The sequence below is a fragment of the Mytilus trossulus genome, chromosome 4, assembly GCF_036588685.1.
Source record: "Mytilus trossulus isolate FHL-02 chromosome 4, PNRI_Mtr1.1.1.hap1, whole genome shotgun sequence".
NCBI lineage: Eukaryota > Metazoa > Mollusca > Bivalvia > Mytilida > Mytilidae > Mytilus > Mytilus trossulus.
In genome coordinates, this window is record NC_086376.1 from 5,551,249 (window position 1) to 5,577,055 (window position 25,807).

Below are 25,807 nucleotides of genomic sequence, written 5' to 3' on the forward strand. Positions count from 1 at the left end.
AATTTAATCCCCTACCCTTATAGCTCAAACTTTTATGAAAGCATTTACACCACTTCAGTGGGTGAACTCAGGTAATCCTGAAGGGTAATTTACTTACATTATTTCTAAGTCAAAGCAGTCATCAGCACCAAATCTGTATCTTTCTCTTGTGCCATTTGGCCATTTCACCTTTTGAATATTAAAAATGATATATATGTTAATTTGAGTCTGATGCATACAAAGCACAATAATTTAAAATATATTTATACAAGAATGTGTCCCAAGTACATGGATGCCCCATCCGCACTATCATTTTCATGGTGGACCATGCAAATTGTATAAAATCTCTAATTTGGCAGTAAAAACAGAAAGATCATATCATAGGGAACATATAAAAAAGAAGATGTGGTATTATTGCCAATGAGACAACTATCCACAAAAGACCAAAATGACACAAACATTGACAACTATAGGTAACCGTACAGCTTTCAACAATGAGCAAAGTCCATACCACATAGTCAGCTATAAAAGGCCCCTATAAGACAATGTAAAACATGTACATGTTAACTAAGTTTCAAGTTGATTGGACTTCAACTTCATTAAAAACAACCTAGACCAAAAACTATAACCTGAAGCAGGACGAATGGACGCACACACCAGAAAACATAAAACCCATAAATGGGGCATAAAAAAATAATATGTCACAACAAAGGTATATATATGGTTTAAAATAAAAGTTTTTTTTTTTTTAAACAAAAGTCATTGTTACTCTTACTTGAGCTATCATTCTGTATAACACATACTATTTCACTTTAGTATTTTGTAAGCCCAAAATAAATCAGTTATCCGAATACTACTGAAAGATCAGAAAACACTGAACAGAGGCATCCCACACCTGGTTAAAAATATAGTCAGTTTGCTGACTGGTTTTTTTCTCCAATTGTCAAGAAAGATTTTAAGCTCCTTTAGTTTTCATAGAAGCAGCCAGCATTGCTAAAAATTGGAGAACTATAGTTCTAACAATAACAGTCAATAACTCTGAAAATGGGTATAAAACTACATTTCAGGGGCAATAACTCAATAAAGCATCCTGAGATTTTTTTGAAATTTTTCATTGAGATAGGACTTGGTTTGATGAATAACTTTGTAAATTTCAACAAATGACAGGTGACGTGTGATTGAAAGACATGTGTCATATCTAGAAATGTACAGAAGAACTTATGTTAAGTGTAAAAATGTTCAACTTACTGTAACCCATTGTTTTGCATGTTTCCTTACTACTATGCCTATTGATCGTCTACCGCCATCTTCATCACCTTTGTTCCAATGCACACCTGAAAATATATCAAGTTTTAAAGCATTTACTCTGATATTTTAAGGATCTAATGAATAACATATATACACAACATATTATCAGGCAGTCAAATCAAGTATATGAACTCCAATGTTTTTTTTTTATTATAACCTAAAAATTGACACTCATATAAGTTACTTCACTATCTGCAACTTTAAATCAGGTTGTTGTTTTTCTCGTTTGAATAGTTCCACGTTTTGTCAAACCAGTGGATTTTATAGATTACTATAAACTCATTTTGCTGACCTGTAGTTGTGTAATTCTTCTCTATTTGCTTTTTGGTGAATAGTTGTTGTACATGCAATTATCTCTTTATTCTAATATACAATGTTTCATAAGAGTTCATTCAAGATAAGTAAGATACAGGTATTTTCTAAATAATTAGAAAGGAAAGTTTAGCCAAAAATGAAAACCAGAGGAGCAGTAAAATCATATTAAAAATATAAGTGTTTTTAAAAGATCTTATGTATTTTCTTATACTGTGGATTCATTATTATTTGTGGGATACCAATTTTCCTGGTTTTCGTTGCCACAAGTGAACCAAGAATTTAAATGTTCAACGAATTATAAATTTGCTATTGTGTTGTATACAGACTTAGACGAAACCACAAAATCAAATATCCACGAAAATGAAACATTTCCGTGATCCACGAAAATTGATACCCACGAAAATCAATGAATCCACAGTATGACAATAAGACAGAACACAAAACATGTTACATTACATCAGACTGTAACACTACATTTCAATATATACCTCTGATAACACGGCATCCTGTATCAATATAACCTGGGATGGTTATGTCAATCTTTCTGTATATATACATTTTGTCGACCTCATGGTTTTCTGTTTCATATTTGTAGAAATGAATCTTGGTTGGTGTTTCATCCCATTTCACAACCATGGTATCTTAAATAAGAAGCACATGCAGCATAAAGTTTATTTGTACCATAAGTAAACAGTTGGGTATCTTTTTTTAAGTTTGCTTTGTTTTTGGGTTGCCATTTTAATGGCAAAAAGGAAAGACATATAAAAGGCAACTGGTCCGAGACCACAATTATTTCGTAGTGCATTTCTTTTAGAACATAAATGAAAATTAAAAAAAAAACACCTGTGCTTTCTCAATGAAATTTTAATGGGTGTTGTTCTACTTTTGGGACAAATTATATCAAATTTATAGGAACTTCATCGGCTCTAACTCAAAATATGGACAATTTTATGTTTAGGGCGTCTTGAATTCTTTTGACAGATTCGGAAGTGCAAATTTTAAACCTTTGTCAGCTGGACCAAATCAATACTTTCCTTAAAAAAAAATTTAGTGTAATTTCACGCCCTACTTGCAATTTGAGGCATTAAACATGGAGAAATCAATTTGGAAGGGGTATAAAAATTAATGGCAAGTAACCAACTGTCAACACTAGTTCGTGAACAACGAAAATCAAGGGACAACAGTTGTGGTCTTGGACCAACTATTTCTTTCCGTATATATTTTTTTATGTCAGCAAGTTAATAAGTTAATTACCTGGTATCTGCAGCTCTTAAAACAAAACAACATTACAATTGACAATTATTTAATCCTGAGACTCAAAAACTAGAGGCTCCAAAGAGCTTGTGTCGCTCACCTTGGTCTATGTGAATATTAAACAAAGGAAGCAGTTGGATTCATGACAAAATTGTGTTTTGGTGATGGTGATGTGTTTGTAAATCTTACTTTACTAGTCTTGCTGCTTACATTTATCTCTATCTATAATGAACTTGGCCCAGTAGTTTCAGTGGAAAATGTTAATAAATATTTACAAATTTTATGAAAATTGTTAAAAATTGACTATAAAGGACAATAACTCCTTAGGGGGTCAATTGACAATTTCGGTCATGTTGACTTATTTGTAAATCTTACTTTGCTGAACATAATTGCTGTTTACAGTTTATCTCTATCTATAATAAAATTTAAGATAATAACCAAAAACAGCAAAATTTCCTTAAAATTACCGATTCAGGGGCAGCAACCCAACAATGGGTTGTCAGATTCATCTGAAAATTATAGGGCAGATAGATCTTGACCTGATAAACATTTTTACCCCATGTCAGATTTCCTCTAAATGCTTTGGTTTTTGAGTTATAAGCCAAAAACTGCATTTTACCCCTATGTTCTATTTTTTGCCGTGGCGGCCATCTTGGTTGGATGACCGGGTCACGCCACACATTTTTTAAACTAGATACCCCAATGATGATTGTGGCCAAGTTTGGTTCAATTTGGCCCAGTAGTTTCAGAGGAGAAGATTTTTGTAAAAGATAACTAAGATTTACGAAAAATGGTTAAAAATTGACTATAAAGGGCAATAACTCCTAAACGGGTCAACTGACCATTTCGGTCATGTTGACTTATTTGTAAATCCTACTTTACTAAACATTATTGCTGTTTACAGTTTATCTCTATCTATAATAATATTCAAGATAATAACCAAAAACTGCAAAATTTCCACAAAATTACCAATTCAGGGGCAGCAACCCAACAACGGGTTGACCGATTCATCTGAAAATTTCAGGGCAGATAGATCTTGACCTGATAAACATTTTTACCCCATGTCAGATTTCCTCTAAATGCTTTGGTTTTTGAGTTATAAGCCAAAAACTGAAGTTTACCCCCATGTTCTATTTTTAGCCGTGGCGGCCATCTTGGTTGGTTGACCAGGTCACGCCACACATTTTTTAAACTAGATACCCCAATGATGATTGTGGCCAAGTTTGGTTCAATTTGGCCCAGTAGTTTCAGAGGAGAAGATTTTTGTAAAAGATAACTAAGATTTACGAAAAATGGTTAAAAATTGACTATAAAGGGCAATAACTCCTAAACGGGTCAACTGACCATTTCGGTCATGTTGACTTATTTGTAAATCCTACTTTACTAAACATTATTGCTGTTTACAGTTTATCTCTATCTATAATAATATTCAAGATAATAACCAAAAACTGCAAAATTTCCACAAAATTACCAATTCAGGGGCAGCAACCCAACAACGGGTTGACCGATTCATCTGAAAATTTCAGGGCAGATAGATCTTGACCTGATAAACATTTTTACCCCATGTCAGATTTCCTCTAAATGCTTTAGTTTTTGAGTTATAAGCCAAAAACTGCATTTGACCCCTATGTTCTATTTTTAGCCGTGGCGGCCATCTTGGTTGGTTGACCGGGTCACGCCACACATTTTTTAAACTAGATACCCCAATGATGATTGTGGCCAAGTTTAGTTCAATTTGGCCCAGTAGTTTCAGAGGAGAAGATTTTTGTAAAAGTTAACAACAACGACGGACGACGGACGACGGACGCCGGACGCAAAGTGATGGGAAAAGCTCACTTGGCCCTTCGGGCCAGGTGAGCTAAAAATCTTATAAAAAAGGTTCTGTTTAAAAGTAGCCTTTCAGTATTATGAATATTATACAATTACTGTCTTTTGATGAGGTAAATGTGTGGTTTTATTGACTTTTGAAAAACTGATATTCACTGAGGCCAACGGCAGAAGTGAATATCAGATTTTCAAAAGTCAATAAAACCACATATTTATCGAAACAAAAGACAGTAAATGTTTTATTCCATATTCCGAAAGAAATGAATGTAATAGAAAATATTTACCAAAAGCAATTGTAAATCAAACGTTTTTTTACCAAGATTGTACACGAAAAAGCATGAGACAATCGAGCGGTGAATATCCCTTTTCCGCAGGTGAATATGCTTATTTATTCAAAATCCAATTCATATAGAACCAGATGCTCCGCAGGGCGTAGCTTTATACGACCGCAGAGGTTGAACCCTGAACAGTTGGGGCAAGTATGGACACAACATTCAAGCTGGAGTCCGCTCTAAATTTGGATTGTGATTAAATAGTTGACACAGCATAGGTTTCTGACACAGAATGAATGTATTCAAATGAACTTAAAATTTTTGTTTTCTCTTAGAGCAATTCACTATGCTGTTGAATATTAATCCTCTCAAAAAAATGTTTGAAGAAATTTTCTTTTTATTTATGAAATTTCAAATGAGAAAAATTGAACCCAATTTTTTAATCACATCCCCCTTTCCCTTATTCCAAAACTAATTTCAATTAAGATATTCTAATGGAGTTTGCAACAATTACTACTCATTTAAATACATCATAAAATATTAAGATGTAAAAAAACTGCTTGTTATCACTGAATGGTAAAGATTATTTAAATTTATCAGTTGGTAGTAAAAAGTGAATATACATTGTATATTGTATATAACAAAGATTTAAGCTGATTCTGGACAAAGAAAGATAACTCCAATTAAAAAAAATTCTTGCAGATATTTCTTGCTTACTTTACTGGACAAAGAAAGATAACTCTTAATTAAAAAAAAAATGCTATTTCACAATATTGTGAAATAAGATATTTCTTGCCATTGCACAATACTGTGCAATTGAAAAGACTTGCTATTGCACAATACTTAATATAATAATTTTAGATCCTGATTTGGACCAACTTGAAAACTGGGCCCATAATCAAAAATCTAAGTACATGTTTAGATTCAGCATATCAAAGAGGCCCAAGAATTTGATTTTTGTTAATTTTGGACCCTTTGCACTTTAATTTAGACCAATTTTAAAACTGGACCAAAAATTAAGAATCTACATACACAGTTAGATTTGGCATATCAAAGAACCCCAATTATTCAATTTTTGATGAAATCAAACAATGTTTAATTTTGGACCTCGATTTGGGCCAACTTGAAAACTGGGCCAATAATCAAAAATCTAAGTACATTTTTAGATTCAGCATATCAAAGAACCCCAAGGTTTCAATTTTTGTTAAAATCAAACTAAGTTTAATTTTGGACCCTTTGGACCTTAATGTAGACCAATTTGAAAACGGGACCAAAAATTAAGAATCTACATACACAGTTAGATTCGGCATATTAAAGAACCCCAATTATTCAATTTTGATGAAATCAAACAAAGTTTAATTTTGGACCCTTTGGGCCCCTTTTTCCTTAGCTGTTGGGACCAAAACTCCCAAAATCAATACCAACCTTCCTTTTATAGTCATAAACCTTGTGTTTAAATTTCATAGATTTCTATTTACTTATACTAACGCTATGGTGCGAAAACCAAGAAAAATGCTTATTTGGGTCCCTTTTTGGCCCCTAATTCCTAAACTGTTGGGACCGAAACTCCCAAAATCAATACCAACCTTCCTTTTGTGGTCATAAACATTGTGTTTAAATTTCATTGATTTCTATTTACTTTAACTAAAGTTATTGTGCGAAAACCAAGAATAATGCTTATTTGGGCCCTTTTTTGGCCCCTAATTCCTAAACTGTTGAAACCAAAACTCCCAAAATCAATCCCATCCTTTCTTTTGTGGTCATAAACCTTGTGTCAAAATTTCATAGATTTCTATTAACTTAAACTAAAGTTATAGTGCGAAAACCAAGAAAATGCTTATTTGGGCCCTTTTTGGCCCCTAATTCCTAAAATATTGGGACCAAAACTCCCAAAATCAATACCAGCCTTCCTTTTATGGTCATAAACCTTGTGTTAAAATTTCATAGATTTCTATTCACTTTTACTAAAGTTAGAGTGCGAAAACTAAAAGTATTCGGACGACGACGACGACGACGACGACGACGCCAACGTGATAGCAATATACGACGAAATTTTTTTCAAAATTTGCGGTCGTATAAAAACCTACTATAATAGTTTATAAAAATGGAATAATATAGGGTTATTGCATGAATATTGGGTAATATTGTCCCAAGTAGAATTTTATATTGCACGAGCTTGCGAGTGCAATATATGTTCTACGAGGAACAATATTCCCCAGTATTCATGCAATTACCCTTTTATTGTATATAGCAATATAATATTTGAAAGTAAAAAATGAATTTATTGCACGCTAAATTTTGGTTACATTCTTTGGGAAGTATTATATTGCTATAAATAAATTTTGGTGTTTTTACTGTCTTCTGATTGGTTAAAATTATTAGTTTTATTTTCAATGTTGTCAATTTTGATGGCGACACGCCCACTCTGACGTTGAGTATTCATACGCCAACATGTGTGTACGCTTGTTATTGTTTATATAAATAATATAAAAAGTTCTTTGAGCCTTATTTTTGATAGAAATTTATTTATAATGAATGGCAATGATTTATTTTGATTTTATTGAACCATAAAACTAATTTTTGACTCTTCACATTTTACATAATCCGCTTCGCGGATTATTCAATGTGAAGAGTCAAAAATTAGTTTTATGGTTCAATAAAATCAAAATAAATAATAGCCATTCATTAAATGCAATACTAATTGATATAAAAACCTTTGTTAATAATTTGTTCAAAACACTTTTCCTTATTTGTAATATATATATTATATATATATATAAAACTCGTCTAAACATCAACCCAACAATGTTAGATCTGTAAATTTGCTTTCGCAAATTTTTGGTTCTTCCCTCGCCGGGATTCGAACCCATGCTACTGTGATATCGTGACACCAAATCGCCTGCACTGCAGCCGTCCCGCTAGACCACACGACCACCTGGGCTCTCAAAAAAAGAGCTTTCGGTGGGCATATGTTACCTTTCCTCGTCAGTTTTAATCTAGCGGCGTACTACAGTACATGATATATAAGGCATGAAGATATATATTACTTCTCTTGCAATGAGCAACCACAGTTCCATTTTTATAAGGCTCTTTATGTGTGTCTTTAAATTTGGATCCTGGTTTCACTCTTGTTCCAATAGGTGGAAGACGTGAGAAGAATTCAGTGGTATAAAGAGTCACTCTGTAGTCATCATCATATTCAGGTGGCGGTTCTTGCTCAAATAATTCCTCTGGTATTTCAATCTTATATCTGTCACGTAACAGTGTACTTATCTCTGCCTATCAAAATAAACCATGATTTCTATTGTAAGATATGCAGTGTCCAATTCAAAGGGGAAAGGAGACTCAAATATTTCCCTAATAATTACATTAAATCTTATGTATAAATTATGCGTTTCAACATATCTTGCATTGTATGGGAAGCAGTCATTTTTATCAAGGTAAAAATCAGACTCATTTTGCAAAGGGAGACAATTATGTGGAGAGTGTAAAAACAGAATTAAATTGGAAAATAGATTATAAAAATTAAAATTTTGCAGCAATTTGACCCTATGACCTCTTAACCATTTTAATATTTTAATCATCTAAAAACTGATATTTTATAAAACAGTCAAACACATTATTTATTTGAGTATTAATTACCAGATCAGTTTTGTTGAAGTAGTCATACTCTGCTGTGTGCTTGTCTAACAGTTCCTTTACATTGCCTCTGTTTTTCTGATCTCTTAATTCTGGGAGCATCTTTCCGATGATTGTCTGCAATAAATTTAATATTTTGACTTTTTTTTTATAAAAATAGATGATAAATTATATAAGAGCTAGACTTAAAACTAAAAAGTAGCAATATTGTGAGGTAAATAAGTTAACTCACTCATATTACTCAATTTTATATTATATGTAATCCAATTTTACAAATTATATGGTTTGAAATTTGAAGACCATTGAATTTTATATATGGAAATGATCACTGCTAAATAACATTGTAGGCCATATAAAAAACAAATAATCAAGTTTAAATTTATTTGCTCGCAGAGTTAAAATTGCATAAAAAACAATTCATAAAAAGTGCACAAAGGTTTTCAAGTTTGTGTTCACCAACTTAAGATATGTAAGTATGTACTTTCATAAAAAAAATAACATAAGTATCAATGTTACAGCTTCCATGTCATGTAAAAATACCTGTAGGTATCATTTATAAAGAGATGCAGTACCTGTACTTATATTAATTAATGAAGGTCATAGATGATCAAGCATCTACATATATGCAAATAAAATTACCACTGTACTAGTATACATATTTTTAAAGGGGCCAGCTGAAGGACGCCTACGGGTACGGGAGTTTCTTCCTACATTGAAGACCCATTGGTGGCCTTCTGCTGTTGTTTTTTCTATGGTGGGGTTGTTGTCGCTTTGACACATTTCCCATTTCCTTTCTCAATTTTACATTACATGGTTTGGCAAATACCACAATAGAAAGGGTAAACAAAGAGACATCCTTGTGAAAAACTCTAGATACTAACCACTCATAGGCCAGAGCTGATACTTATAAAAGAAGTGAATGTGTAAAAATATAGAATGATGACAATGTGCTCCAAATACCAACTTACCTGGTATAAATAATATCGACCAACATGTTTTGACCACAATGCCTGACCAAACTGTCCTTTTCCTTTTTTGGCAAACATTTTGAGAAATCTCTGTAAAAAGACAGCAGAATACATCATATATCATATTGAGTATGACTTTTTATAATTTTTATAATTTTTAATGCAATCTCATCTGAAGAACATATGTCCAGATTGGATGGCATATCTTATAGATCTTTGATTGATCATGAGTCAAAGTACAATTTAATAAAAAAAAAAAAAAATTGCATAAAAGCAAATAGAACAAGTTTACATTTTTATAAAAAAGCTACATCTGGAAATATATTCCTAATAACTATCTTTATTTCCTTTCCTAACATTGAACAAATAAGTATTATCAGACAAAATTAACTGGTATTCAGAATTGCACTTATAATTTAATCCACACAGTAAATTTCTCTTTTCTTGCCCAAATTTCCGTCTTGTAAATCCTAAGCAGTAGCCTTCCATACTACACACAAAAACTTTCCCTCAAATATCCTTTTTTCAATGTATATCTTACCTCTTCTGAGTCCATTCCTATTTCTACAGCGGTTAAGATAAATTTTTCTCTCAATAAATATGGCATAAATTTCATGATTCTATCTTCAATCTGAAAAATAGTAAAAATAGTACAAAACTGTCTCTACAAACTGTATATACCTCTGCAAGGTTTTATTGTGCACAATCTTAGCAAAGATTACAGCAACATCTGAATTAATGTTTCCTAACACTGTCTTTTTTATAATACAAAATTGTAGTGTGTGTTGTTGCTGTTTATTTGTAATTCATTAAGTTTTAAATAATATTTACCCTTTCCAAATCAGCCTCATTTTCACAATTACTCAAAAAGTTAATTTCATCAGTCACGTTACCATCAGAAACCATGACTACTCTTATACCATGAGTTCTTCCATTTATTGTGCACTTTTTAGCTGCAAAACAAATTAACAAAATATAAATAATACAAGAAGAAAAAGAGAAGTTCAATGCTGTAATTGTTTTAATATAATAAAGCAATTCACTATAATAGTAAAATGTGAAAAAAGTATCATGATCTATAGGTGTAATACCACCAAATCATGGTACGTCACATCCGGTTGTATACGAAAGTAGGTCTAAAAAATATTCCCTTGAATTTGACACAGTTGTCGAAAATTAACCCTGCATTTTAATGCACTTAAATTTTTCTGAGTCATAAACATGTATGTTTCCATTCTCAATTTTATGTTGGGTGCCTGAAAGCATCATTCCTTTTTGATTTGATGGTCTTGTAAAATATTTTGGAAAGTTAAGGTTACATAGTTACCAAAGCAGGTAACCAGTAAATAACAGTGTAAAAATTGGGTTGTTTACTTGCGGTGATGGTTACTTTCTTATATGCAATGAAATTTAGTGTGAAATTTTCACTGTAGCACTGGAAAGGATTAAACTTTATTCATGCAAAGTATTTCTTTGGTTGAAATAAAGGTAAATACTGTACAATTTTGTCAAAAGTGCCAATTTAACAAAGACTGATAGGGGAAAATCAATGGTGGTATTACACCTATAGCTGCTTATATCTACATCATTTAAACTCTGGTGGATAGTTGTTTCTTTTTTTTATATACAAAATGATTGAAGGACACAATCAAAACAAAATTTTCAGGAGTTATGTCCCTTATGGAAAGAACACTGTTTTTTTTTTTTAATTTAGTATCATTAAAACATACCTTTCTTATGACAGTAACAAAGTACCCCCAGCAAGGCACTCCATAGATTGGTTCTACCAGCACATACATCTATATTATCTGTCAAAAAGTAATTTTTAAATAAAAATTAAATTAAACAACAAAAGTAGGATACAAAGATTCATAATTCAGATCAGATAATATTCATTTGTTTATATTGTTATTTTTATTTATTTGTAACAAAGTATGACTGAATTTCTATTTGGATTTTAAAATTACTGAACTCTATATTATGTAAATTATTAAATTGCCTAATCTAAGCAATGCTTTCACCTATTGTTCAACCAGTTGAGTCGATCTTGATGTTATCTGTACAATATTTTATTCATCTAACCCAACCTTACAGCACGCATTTTTGCTGAAGCCTTACATCACCTAGGGTTTTTCTTTCATAAAATTACTGGTAGAGAAGAGAAAGCTATTTGTTATTCCAATGAAAATTATGACATAATGAGGGAGGAGCAATCACCAAAGTATGTTTATTCCTGTCACAATCTATATTATTCCACTGCATGTTGATTTTGGTAGCGAAATCGACATTTGATTGGATGAAACTTTGGGTATTGTATGCTCACAGACACACTATATACAAAGCAAAAATTTAATACACACTACTATACCTACCTAAACATTCTCTGATGAGTGAGTAATCATTTGTAAACTCATGTAATATACCAGCGTGTGATCCAAACTCAAATACTCCAACCATCTCTTCTAAATTATACTCTGTCGCTGTTTCTATTTCTGTAAAAATAAAAATGAAAACCAATATCATTAGGTAACTACATGCACTATCTGTCAAAACTTTAAAGATCCGTTAAAGAAAGATTAAGAAGTGTGAATATATTCTTTTATAAGAAAACAAATTGATGGGAGACTTTTGATACACATTTCAAAATTTCTTCACCTAGGTGATAACATCTAGACTATATCTTAAGACACATGTCTTCTGCTGAATGCAATATACTGACTTCTAGATGTCTGAATTTTAATGTTGCTGGGTTTCTGTATCATTGACAACATCTTCTTTTATTAATATTTCTTCAAAATATTGCATTCCGTCTTTAATGTTACAGTGACAGCATTTAATTTTTGATAGCTACATGTATGACATACAGGTGTCTTACCATCTAAAAATTCATTAACAAATTTCCTTGTTTCTAGTAAGCCACCAGGTCCTGTACTATATGATGTATCTAACAGTAGTAATGTATATAATCCTTTAGGTAACTGGTCATTCTTTTTACTGTCCACTAAAATAAACATGCATATTTGAAAGTAGACTTAAAGTTGTTTATATTACATGCATTTCAGATTTATTGAAAAAACATTTATAATCCTCATACAAGTTTAATCAGAACAAAAATTACAAAATGTATCTTCAAGGTAGGCAATTTTGTGTTTTAATACAAACAATGTTGTTTGATCTCCAAACCATATAGAAATCTGCTTTCAAAATATAGTATCAATAGACCACTTTCGAGTTCATCCGTCACCGGAAAAACCTCGTCAATTATACGCGCCTTTATCACCGTCATCTGTGCGTTTAGGGGCGTCGTCACTTCCTTACAATGTTGAGCGAGTGGCTGGAAAATTATAATTCTATATTGTACGAATTATTCGGCAAATTGAATTCTGAAAACAGACAATCAACACTGCTGTCATTAGGGAATTGTCAGTAAGTACCTACAGAGCAACCATTATTTCTAGTTTATCCTGCACAAAAACGATCACTTAGACGCTTGATGAACGTAAATAGTGCAGGGATACAGGCGAGCCCCTCTATCTGGTAAATGACGTCATAAAGGCGTGCATAATTGACGAGTTTTTGCCGGTGACGGATGAACTCGAAAGTGGTCTATTGTATTTCCTCAAAGTATATCCTGTCTAGAAACTTGAATGCCCTTGCTCTCTTATCCATTGTGGAATGTGCAAGAGAATGACTTGAAAGGAAGATAACTTTCAAGTATGTAAGATTGATATGTTTCATCAATAAATATGAAAATACACTTCTTAAACGTTCTGCATTCATTAAAAAGGATTTGCAAGTAAATATCGTGTTAATTATTATCTTTTTTTTTTAAGTTTTCAAATTCAGCATAATAAATTATCTCCCCTTAATGTAACAATTTCTGCAAAATTCAAAGAAGATTATATGATTAGTACAGTTTTCATCTGGTCTACTAATATAGATAAAAGTAGTTTCGAATCAAACTTTTAAAACTGTTTTATTGATAAATAAATTAGATAGTGTAATCTGGATATTTTCTGCATTCAATTATGACTAATAAAATTGAGAATGGAAATGGGGAATGTATCAAAGAGACAACAATCCGACCATAGGACAGACATCAGCAGAAGGTCATGGCCATTCTACACTAATTTTGACAATAGGTCTGGGAACACAGTTATTGCTATTTGATTTTTCATTGTCCACACAAATATAGTTCCTAGTGTGGACAGTGTGTTACTAGCCATTTTTTTTTTAATATCCCTTCCAAATTTTTCTTCATGTTTTATGCCTCGAATATTATAGCAAGTAGGGGGATGAAATTACACTGTGAAAAAATTTTGATTGTGAATTTTGGTCCAGCTGAAAAAGGTTAAAAAATAGCATTTTGGGAGCTGTCAAAAGATTTCAAGACCCCCTTAACATAAGATTGTCCATGTTTTGAGTTGGAGCTGATGAAATTTTCCATAATTTTAATATAATTTGTCCCAAAGAAAGTACAACACACTGTACAAATATTATTGAGAAAGCACAGGTGGGATTTTTAAAAATTTTATGTTTATTATCTAATAGAAAAGCACTACAAAATTACTGTGTTCTTGCACCAATAGTCATATGCATGTACTAGATATGTCAGTCACACCTCAATAAAAATATGTTTTATTTTCTTCATTCAAATAAATCATACTTACACGCTGCAAGTTTGTATATAAATTCTTTAACATTAGGGTCAGTGATTATAAATCCTAAAGATTTGAGATAAGCTTTGCCATTATTGAATTTAATATCTTTATACGGTACCATTACTGGTTGATAGCCAGGTACAGTGTGAGGATATGTCACTGAAAAAAAAAAAGTTTCTTATTATATAAATTCATACAAATGTTAATAGCTATTCTTTGATGACATATTAACTCTAAATAAAATGAATAAAAGTATTACTGTAATCAATATCTTTTTTTTATTTTTGAGGAATGGAGTATACATCTCATGAAAGTCTAATTGCAAGATTTTTTTTTTTTATATAAGTATACACATTGACTTCTTTTGAAACATGAATATAGATATTATTATATATTGCTACTTAACCTTGAATGTGAGTATGAGATTAATCTGTGTCAATTGTCTAGCAATAAAATGATAAAAGGTAAACAATTGAAGCAATACTGTATCTGTCAATGCTGTCCATCTTAAATCTCTAAGCTAATGCTCTGACTTCGGTCTTCGACATTACCCATGAATAAGATAATTAATAAAATTTCAAGATTATTCTCAGTCAAGCAAATATTTTATAATACTTATCAAGGCTCACCTCATAGATTCTTCAGATGATTTTTGCAAGGAACGTATATGATTGATTTTTGCACTATCTGGGGACATTAAAAAGACAAGTTTATAAAAGAATCAATTCAATCTACATCTTCCCTTAAATGATTTTTTAAAATTCATTACCTGAGAGTTTACTTTCTACAGTCATAGCTATATCAGTGTCCTCCTCAGACTCCTCACCATGATCTCCCGTATCATTATTTTGTGAAACATAACTACTTGAGGCTCCGTTCAACCTCTCATCTCTACTGGATCCTGCTGCCACATTTTTTTGTGATAAATTAGCATTTAGCAAAGATTCTTGAACTGGTACTCTATGTTGATCTGTTTCTATACTGTTTTGCCTTTGCACATTGGTGACAGGTGATGTTCTGCCATTCCCACCACTTCCTGTGATGTTATTTTGTCTAGGTTCTGTTGCTGACATATGGTTTGGTAGAGTTTTTGCTTTTCTAATATCTGACTCAGAGGAACTGATTTCAGAAGTCAAATTTGGTGTTTCTGTTTTTGGTGGTAATGTGTTATGATGTTGTTTTCTTCTGTCCTTTTTTGTCCTAAAACAAATGCATATATTTTTGAAATGCAATCTTGTTAAAATATGAATCTATAATTTATTTACTTTAATGTGTGCTTTCAGAGCTTTTCAGTATTTTTCTGTTCAACATGTGAAACAACATTTATCTTATTCCCATGGACAATGAAGATATTTTGAAAAAACAAGATCTAAGAAATGTCTAAGGTTTTGCAATTGAAAAAAACTAAAGAAAAACCAATCTAATGTATAACAAAATGTTTTAGTAGTGTTCTCCCAAGAGTACCTGAGATTATCCCCTGTTTTAACTGAATTCAAGTTGTTCCATTTCTAGTTTTCTAAGATGATTCCTGATTTTTTTTGTCTTTCCTCATATTTAGTTTATTGCCATTACAACCATTTTCTTTGATTTATTAGTTTTTAATATTCTCTTTGTATCTCTGTCTATATTTTACCTTGGACTTGTGTCTTCCTCTAAAGAATGGTCTGTAATCAGTGTTGCTCTATCCACATCTGTGTCATCTGAGCTCAAATCAGATTGTGATCTCTTTCTATAACCTACAATGATCGGTAAAATTATCAGTCTTTTCAATATTCGTCAACTTGTTAATTCAAAAAGCCTATGTATTTAGAGATTTCGTATGTTAGTCTTATTATGAAATCTCCTTTGGAGCTAATGTGTATAGAGACTTCTTGTGTCAGTATACCATTACCATATTACCTTTGAATAAGACTTTAATTCGTGTAGTTATCATGTGTTTTGGGAATTATTATTTGATAGCTTGACTTATATTTGAATGACTTTGTTAAATTTTTTACTATACATATTTAGTGATTTCAGGCCAAATGATATTTTTAAAGTACCACTAAAGTACAAATGTGAATTTTTAATGAATCATTTGATTGCTATTTTACTGACACATGTAGCTTACTTTTCATTTCATTTAAATTAAATTGTCATCTATAATCTAACTTATATATCACCTTTGTCCCGATGTATAATTATGCAGCATAGAAAGATTTTGAAGAGTTCCTGAATTATCCCTCAATCACAGAATTAAAGAGTTTCGCAAGGTACTTGAAACAATTCATGGTTAAATATTAAGGATATTGACCCATCAGAATAAAAAAACCTACTATATTAGATGGTAGTAATTCAAAATCTCAAACAGAATTTCAATAAGTAAAAAAAATAGATGGAAATGACAATTAATAAAATTGAGAATGGAAATCAGGAATGTGTCAAAGAGACAACAACCCGACCATAGAAAAAACAACAGAAGGAGGTCACTGTATGTATCATTGTGAAACTAGCATGACCAGTGCCAGATCCCGGGAACGATTTGTGGATCCTGAGGTTTTTTTTTGGACAATCAATGAATTTGAATGGAGATATATAGTTGGAACCCCACCTTTATCCTGGGTAATTCGTTTCTAAAAATGGCTGGACTCAGCCCTGATGACATAAAGTATCTTTTTGGCTTGTCTACCCATCTTAAAGTTAAAAGAGATTTTTTGGGTGAGGAAAATGCACTGGTGTTGTTCTTAATTCATCAAATAAACAGTATACATAGTATCTTTTTATCTTCCTCATGGGGAAACACATGTTATACAATTTTGGGAAAGTATTATGATTCGTTAACAATAAGTTATTTAATTAACATATAATTATTAAATTTCAAGAGACTAAAAATCAGAAAATGTTTTGTATTATTTTGAGGACCTGAACATTTTTTTTACTACTTACTGTATCTTAAGAAATAACAATGCACTTCTTATTTTAGAATAAGACAGCTTCTTAGTGACTGTGTACACATACTTGAATATTTTATGAATATTTCCTTGTTAGAAAAATATTTTTAGTTTTGGTATTTTCTTCCTTTTTCCTTAAATTGGAAATAATTCTATTATAATAATATCTATTATAACATTTCAGGGAAATTTGATATCAAAATAAGTGAAACCTAACTTTTTAAATATATTCTATCCTACTTTTGAAAACAAGAGGCTCTCAAGAGCCTAAATCGCTCACCTTAATTTTTTGGGTTAAATCTCTCATCAATGGTTATTTTGGCTTTTCAATTTATTTAAATGTTCTTTGAATCCCCCTATTTTCTTCAAAAGCAAAAAAAAAATCATTTTTTCCTATGTTCTATCTTATCCATAGGAGCTATGTTTCTTGACATACAAGGAAATAAAATATAAAATTTATACTAGATACACTAAAACTCATTTAGCCTAAGTTTGGCTGAAATTGATACAGCAGTTTCAAAGGAGAAGATTTTTTAAAGTAAGTCAACATGATGAACAAATTGTGAAAAAAGTCTTTAAAGGGCAATAACTCCTTAAGGGGTCAATTGACAATATTGGTCAAATAAACTTATTTGTGGATCTTACTTTGCTTAACATTTTGGCTATAAACAGTTTATCTGTATCTATAATAATATTCAAGATAATAACCAAAAACTGCAAAATTTCTTTAAAATCATCAATTAAGGGGCATTATTCCTGAAAAACCAGTTACCCAATTCGGCTGAAATTTTCAGGACAGGTAGACCTTGACCTAATAAATACTTTAACTTCTTGTTTTATTTGCTCTAAATGCTGGAGTTTTTGAGATATAAGCCAAAAACTGCATTTTATCTTGTGTTCTATTTTTAGCCATGACGGCCATGTTTTTTTGACAAAATAGAAAAAAAAACACAAACTTTATTTAATACACCCTACTGATCATTCAGTTGAAGTTTGGTTGAATTTGGTTGAGTAGTTTCAGAGGAGAAGATTTTTTAAAGTTAGCAAATATGATGAACAAATTGTGAAAAATTGTCATTAAAGGACAATAACCCCTTAAGAGGTCAATGGACAATTTTGGTCATATTAACTTATTTGTAGATCTTACTTTGCTGATCATTTTTGCTGTTTACAGTTTATCTTTATCTATAATAATATTCAAGATAATGACCAAAAACTGCAAAATTTCCTTGAAATTACCAATTAAGTGGCAGCAACCCAACAATGGGTTGTTTGATTCATCTGAAAATTTCAAGGCTGATAGATCTTGACCTAACGAACATTTTTACCCCCATGTCAGATTTGCTCTAAATGCTTTCGTTTTTGAGATATAAGCCAAAAACTGCATTTGACCTCTATGTTCTATTTTTAGCAATGGCCACCATGTTTGTTGATAGATCAAAACTTCGGATACAATTTATAAACTAGATACCCTAAGGAACATTCAGTTAAAGTTTGGAAGTATTTGGCCTAGTAGTTTCAGAGGAGAAGATTCTTGAAATAGTTTACGATGACAGACGACGACGGACGACGACAGACGATGACAGACGACGGACGCCAAGTGATGGCATAAGCTCACTTGGCCCTTTGGGCCAGGTGAGCTAAAAATTACAGCTAATTTCTCTAGTACTTTTACAAATAATATGGATTCTTCAATTTATCAATTCTTCATTAAATAATCTATATTCTAATCTTTTGTGTATAGATTGTTTAACAAATTTGGAAAGGAAGATTGGACCAGTACCTTCAGGGGCGGATCCAGCCATTTTTAAAAGGGGTTCCCAAACCAGGACAAAAAGGGGGGTTCAAACTATATGTCCCCATTCAAGTGCATTGATCGTCCAAATAAAAAGGGGGGTTTCAACCCCCGGACCACTCCCCCCCCTGGTTCGGCAACTGACCTTTGTTATTAGAGCATTTCTGTAAAGTATGATAGCATGACAGCCATTTCTACTGTACTGTGTGCAAGTAAAACAATAAGGTTATGACCATGTGACTTTATTTGAAGGTCACAAATTAACCCAAATTTCATGGTCTAATGAGTTTCATGATAAAATTCAGTTTTTACATTTTGTTTGTATACAGTTGTGAATGAATCTAAAACAGCCTACATACCCAATATACATCATACTCTTTTCACTTAATGATGTCCTTGTTTCAATCAACATACAGAAATTATCAAATGTATATTAAAACATATTTGTAAATAAAATATATTTGTCAACAATTTCTAACAATTTTATAATAATAAGGAAATTATAAATTAGATGAAGTATCATTTCCTTTCCTGGTAAAGATACCTCAATTGTTAATGTTAATCGACATCTTAATTCAAAAGCTGCCCCCCCTAAATCTGCCTAGTTTTGATTACATGAATGAAATCTTTCCCTCACCACCCCCAAACTCTTTTCTGTGTCATTTGGTCTCTTAAGTGGTGGATAGTTGTTTTATTGACAATTATCTTCCCACATCATCTTACTTTTATATCTAGAGTTATGCAGTACCCTTGCGGTGCTTTGCTTTTGCACCAATTGGCATTTCATTCCCACCAAAAAAATCTTTCATTTTCACCACAAACAATATTTCATTTGCACCAAAATAAAACCTTTCAATTGCGCCAATATTACAGGTAAATACAGGTAAATAGTATAAAACATATATATTTAAAAAAAAAAGAAGACTATTGATAATTAAAGTTTGTATCATTGATGTATTCATGAACTGCAGTCCATTTCAGTTGTTATAATTGCTTTGCAAGGTTTATTTCTATTTGGGGTACAAATACACTACTTGGTCTCCATTTTTCAGAACGTATGATCTGATAATAAGCTAAAAGTGTGGTCATCAAATATTACACACTTTTAAATTATTCTCCTGTTTTATGTCTAAATTGAAAATGTCCATCTTGACATCTCGGACATGTGAACACTATATATAATTATAAACCTTAGTGACTCTCAGCTTCTGAAATTAAGTGTGGCATTGAACTCACCCCAATTATAAACCTTTAATAGTGACTCTCAGCTTCAGAAATGAGTGTGGCATTGAACTGACACCCCATTATCCAGAGAAATACTGTAGAGACAAACCTGTTACAGCAATTCATGTTTAACGCTTCCGTTATTGCTTATCTGAATTACCTGTAAAATGGTGCAAATGAAGTTTTTATTTTTTGGCGCAAATGAAATATTACCTTGTGGCGCAAATGAATGATTGTAATGTTCAAAAATTGGCGCAAATGCAATGCAATAGTCAACATCAAACTTATTTTGTTGCCAATAAAAATTTCAAAATGAATATTTAAAAGAATACTACAAATCAATTGCTTCTATTTTTTTATTAACTTTTTTACACTTTTCCCTTCTTTCCTTAGACTCTTGTTAGGAACAATTACTTTAAAGCTTACTTGATAAGTTGAATTGATTTCCAGAAGCACTTCTCATACTTTTGACCCAGCTAGTTGTCCTAGTTTCAGGCTCCGAGAATATATTGGAATCTGCAGAAGGATTAGTCTTGGAGTTCATCAAATACTTCAAGTTTGATTTAATTTTAACATTTTCTATTTTCAATCTTTCAATTTCAGACAAAACTTTCTGGATTCCACTAGTTAATGTTTGGTGTACATTGTCAATACTTTGTCTAGCCATATCCATGGACTGGTGTAGAGACTTGACATCTCTTCGAAGCTTTTTAATGTCTTCCTGATTCTTAGCCGTGGCCTGAGCCATAATCGGGTATTCTTGATCAGTTCACGATAAAATAACTTCAAATTACTATCTCAAATTTATCTGGAAGGAATGCAAGGTATTAATGAAAGATAATTGCTTAAAAAATTAGATAATAAAAGAATTCTTTTGTTTGAATTTTGTTTGATATTGTATAGTAATTTAATTGTAACAAATTGTCTCTAATGGAACATAATCATTTAACTAAGAAAGGGTTTCGTTTCTTATTGTAATTTTGAATTTTCTTTTCTGACCAGTTATAATGAAGCTTTAAATCAGACTATTTTACCAGATAAAGCACAAAGTTTTACTTTAAAGCTCAATAAGAATTTGTTTTTATTCTCCTTGATCAATATATTTTTTTCCAAATAAAACAACATACCGTATAGCGGGTTATTTTCGCGGGTGTAAAATTTCGCGATTTTCATTGAATAAGGTATACGAAAAATTTTGGCGGTTATTATTTTGGCGGATTCAACATTTTTAACATTACCTTTGCATGTACACTTTTAAATTGGCGGAATTTATTTTGGCGATTTTGTTCTATCCGCGAAAATAAGCGAAAATTTACACCCCGCGAAAATAACCCGCTTTACGGTACCACAGCCCCTCAGAGTAGAATGATTGTTTCCTAACTGCTTTTTAAATATAGGTTTGAATTGGTTTTAAATTTAACAATGTCTAGCATGATATGTTATTGCATTTTGCACATGTATTCTTGATTATGTTGGGTTTCTTTTGCCTGATCCAAGGACCAAGGTCACCAGGATGTGGATAGTAATGGGGATACTAAGCTTTGCCTTTTCAAGATAATTTGGTTGTCCATGAATGGTTCAGGATTGTTTATAATGGGGAAGATTTCATACCTGTTTTCATTATCATAGTGCTTAGTTTGTATTCATTTCAAAGTGGGAACTAAATTAAACATAACATTGATTTCAGCATCGGAAGTAATAAATTGGAAATATCTTCCGTTGTCCATAACTGTGGAAAGGCAGATAATTATATTTATCAAAGTTGTACATATAATGATGTAAGTTTTTTTTTTTGGTAAGGTGCACATGTTTTTGCTATTTATAGAAAGGTCTGTTTGATTGGATATATAAGGAATGTGGGTAGAACTTCATGCACAGGTGGTTTTAAAGAAGTTTAAGTGGTCTATTGACCTGTTTGATTGGATATATAAGGAATGCGGGTAGAACTTCATGCACGGGTGGTTTTAAAGAAGTTTAAGTGGTCTATTGACCTGTTTGATTGGATATATAAGGAATGCGGGTAGAACTTCATGCACGGGTGGTTTTAAAGAAGTTCAAGTGGTCTATTGATCTGTTTGATTGGATATATAAGGAATGCGGGTAGAACTTCATGCACGGGTGGTTTTAAAGAAGTTCAAGTGGTCTATTGACCTGTTTGATTGGATATATAAGGAATGCGGGTAGAACTTCATGCAAGGGTGGTTTTAAAGAAGTTTAAGTGGTCTATTGACCTGTTTGATTGGATATATAAGGAATGCGGGTAGAACTTCATGCACAGGTGGTTTTAAAGAAGTTCAAGTGGTCTATTGACCTGTTTGATTGGATATATAAGGAATGTGGGTAGAACTTCATGCACGGGTGGTTTTAAAGAAGTTCAAGTGGTCTATTGATCTGTTTGATTGGATATATAAGGAATGCGGGTAGAACTTCATGCACGGGTGGTTTTAAAGAAGTTTAAGTGGTCTATTGACCTGTTTGATTGGATATATAAGGAATGCGGGTAGAACTTCATGCACGGGTGGTTTTAAAGAAGTTCAAGTGGTCTATTGATCTGTTTGATTGGATATATAAGGAATGCGGGTAGAACTTCATGCACGGGTGGTTTTAAAGAAGTTAAAGTGGTCTATTGATAAGATGGCTACAATAATTCCTTCCCTAGGACAAAGTTGATATCTTGTCTGTCACTGTGTTTTTTGAAGACTTTTTATATTCTACCAGATTATTTATTGATTTTGTCATCTCAACAAGCTCTTTTAAGCAAGAATCAATTAAAGGAGAGGTGGGCTTAACATGTGTCATAAGGCAGCAACCCAAAACCCAAAAAACAAGGGTGCAATTAAAGAGGTCACATTCCAGTCATAAACTATTGACAAGTGTCTATGAGCACCAGGATACATGTCACATATTGAGCAGGATCAGCTTATCTTTACATAAAATAGCCCTCCATTTTTTTTAGTGGGGTTCAGTTTGCTTTGTTTTAAGTTTCTATGTTCTTTGGTGGGGTTTGTTTTGTTTAGTTTTTAGTTTCTATGTTCATTGTTGTGTTTTTTATACTGTTGTTAATCCTTTGGTCTTTTTTCGTCTTTTGCAATGTCAGTTTATTTTCAACTTATTAGTTTGTATATATCTTTCCACTCTCTTTTACACAGGCAGTTTTCTCAGAAATTCCCCCCTTATATAACTTAATATAACACTAGTTCAAGGAGTTAAAATAGATTTGACAAATATCTGTCTGATTAATTTACATCTGTTGTTAAAATAATAACTTTGACAAAGGAGTAGGTCCGGCCTCAAATTTCAGATTCATCTAAAGAAAGTTTTTTGACACTTTTTAAACACTTAATCTCTACTTCAATTGATTCAATTAGTTTAGGTAAAAGATTTTAACTGATTTAGTCCTTAAAAATGCTCCGATTCAAGCTTAAATATGAAAAATCTATCAAATATATATATGCCAAAAAATGTCACGTTTCAGATGGTTTTTGACAAAAATAAAAGTGGCCGCATCCGTGTTCATCCTCAACCTTTATATATGTTTTGTATTACATGTATCATCAAATACAACTTATATTTCAATATTATGAATGAACACAAATGCAGCCACTTCATTTTAGGGGATGACCATTTGATATTCTGGGGGGGGGCCAGGAGGATTTATTTTTGATCGGTTATTTATTTTTGTAAACTGAGAGGACAGATTATTCATTTTCTGCACTATTGAAGCAAGATTTTTCATTTTCATTAAAGCAAGGGACTGATTATTCATTTTCACAACTATATTTATGATAGTCGAAAACATACATTTTTTTAAATATTTGTTAATTATGAATAATACATGTATAGTCAAGTCATTATGTACCATTTAATCAGAAAAGATCAGTATCCCCTGCAGAAATTTTAAGATTCAAGATTTATTTCATAACCTCAGACACATACTTGCATGACTTGTGTACAAGAGGACAATATATATACAAATATACTAAGATAATACATAGCGAGACAGGACTAACGAAACACAAATACATAGTAATAAGTATACTATAAAAGACAATTGATATAATTAGATTAAGTATTTTATAATTTTCTTCACGAAATGAATCATTTATATTCCCAAGCAATATACATGTATTGCATACAACATAAATATATAGTATTAAAGTTAATTTAGTTTGGTTTAACTAGCCTTTTTCAAAAGTATTGTTAAGATATTTTGCCGAGCGGAGCGAGGCAAAATAATTTTGAAGGGTTTTGATACCGCTGAAGGCCCAAGAAGCTATAGACCTGCTAAGTTATTTATTTTCAATACATTGCAAGTCAGGTTATTTATTTTCAAACTACCACAGAACAAACCATTTATTTTTGTGATTATCAAGGCTGAGTTATTTATTTTCAAAATCCTCCTGGCCCCCCCCCCCCAGAATATCAAATGGTCGTCCCCTTAGACGAAAAATTACAACTATAATTATTAAACATTATCTTGAATTTTATTCCTAATTCGAAAGTACATGAAAGAAAGAAAAAATATATTTTGTTAAAGGATCCAAATTTTACCAGAGACATATATATATATATAGATATAGGAAGATGTGGTGTGAGTGCCAATGAGACAACTCTCATAATACATGTTTATGTCTCTGTTTATGCTTATATATTAGTTAGTTATCTTGAATATAAAAAAATCCTTGGTGTTGATTTATTATCTAATATAAATCAATTATACTTCCCCGACTTACAATTACAATAATATCAAGCTAAAGTCAACTTACTCATTATATGCCTGTTTAAAAACAAAACCGAAAGTAGCGTCTTGAAACAAATGTTTAATTTCAGTCTAGATATTTTTACCTTGGGTTTTTATGTGTCCATGTCTTTCAATTCAAGCTTACATAATTCATATCGATGAAAAGTTCCACAATCGTCTTACACTATGAGCATAGGTATTTTGTCGGGTGCAGACTGTTAAACATCGATGGAAATTTTCTGTCTATTTTTAGAATCAGTAGCGATAACTCATCTCCCGCCATTTTCAGTTCACTTCAAAGTCAAATTTTACGCTAAACTTGATATTCTCGTGATGTCATACTGTTACTTTAATTAAATCCAAATTCATAGTCTTCAAAAGGGCGAGCAGACACATACAAATTTATTTTCTAACAAATCGTTTTGTGCCTCAGGGAAACGACCATAAAAAAGGGGTACCCGGTTATGTTTTCCCCCCAAAAAAGATAAAAACAAATATTCTTATCTCCATTTTTATGACAAAAAAACATGTTCTAAATCCAAATTTCCTACACCTTAAAGTGATACATTTTGAAGAAGAAGAAAAATGAGTGAAAGGGAATTGTTGTCTTCAACTTTATATTTTTTTCATCAAATTGGGGATCAGAATTTTTTTTAAGAAAAAATCATACCCACCCTTTTTGAAGTCAAAAGGTTGTTCCCTTACAAATAATAATTTTTAAAATGATGGGGCAAAACTCAGTAGTGAAAAATCGTATTTTCAGGTAACTTACTTCTTTAAGCTATTATCTAATCAGGGGCGGATCCAGCCATTTTAAAAAGGGGGGTTCCCAACCCAGGACAAAAGGGGGGGGGGGGGGGGGCAACTATATGTCCCTATTTAAATGCATTGATC

General features: G+C 31.8%; 1 protein-coding gene across 4 annotated transcripts in view; it reads right to left on the bottom strand.

Moving 5' to 3' along the window:
• Positions 1-25,149, bottom strand: part of LOC134714537 (uncharacterized) — a 33,213-nt gene extending 8,064 nt beyond the window's left edge. For 2 of the 4 annotated variants that reach the window (XM_063575861.1, XM_063575860.1), the window contains exons 1-16: positions 25,018-25,149; positions 20,599-20,980; positions 15,857-15,959; positions 14,993-15,423; positions 14,233-14,382; positions 12,438-12,563; positions 11,935-12,054; positions 11,293-11,370; positions 10,394-10,515; positions 10,104-10,193; positions 9,563-9,652; positions 8,598-8,711; positions 8,003-8,234; positions 2,091-2,243; positions 1,228-1,313; positions 98-168 (exon numbers count right to left, since the gene is read on the bottom strand). In XM_063575861.1, coding sequence (XP_063431931.1) covers positions 98-168; positions 1,228-1,313; positions 2,091-2,243; positions 8,003-8,234; positions 8,598-8,711; positions 9,563-9,652; positions 10,104-10,193; positions 10,394-10,515; positions 11,293-11,370; positions 11,935-12,054; positions 12,438-12,563; positions 14,233-14,382; positions 14,993-15,423; positions 15,857-15,959; positions 20,599-20,920 — 2,288 coding nt within the window. In that variant the 5' untranslated portion in view covers positions 20,921-20,980; positions 25,018-25,149. Of the gene's footprint in view, positions 1-97; positions 169-1,227; positions 1,314-2,090; positions 2,244-8,002; positions 8,235-8,597; positions 8,712-9,562; positions 9,653-10,103; positions 10,194-10,393; positions 10,516-11,292; positions 11,371-11,934; positions 12,055-12,437; positions 12,564-14,232; positions 14,383-14,992; positions 15,424-15,856; positions 15,960-17,148; positions 17,232-19,307; positions 19,395-20,598; positions 20,981-25,017 lie in introns of those variants that run through there. The other 2 variants (XM_063575863.1, XM_063575862.1) reach the window with 2 other exon arrangements.
• Between the last annotated feature and the right edge of the window lie 658 nt (positions 25,150-25,807).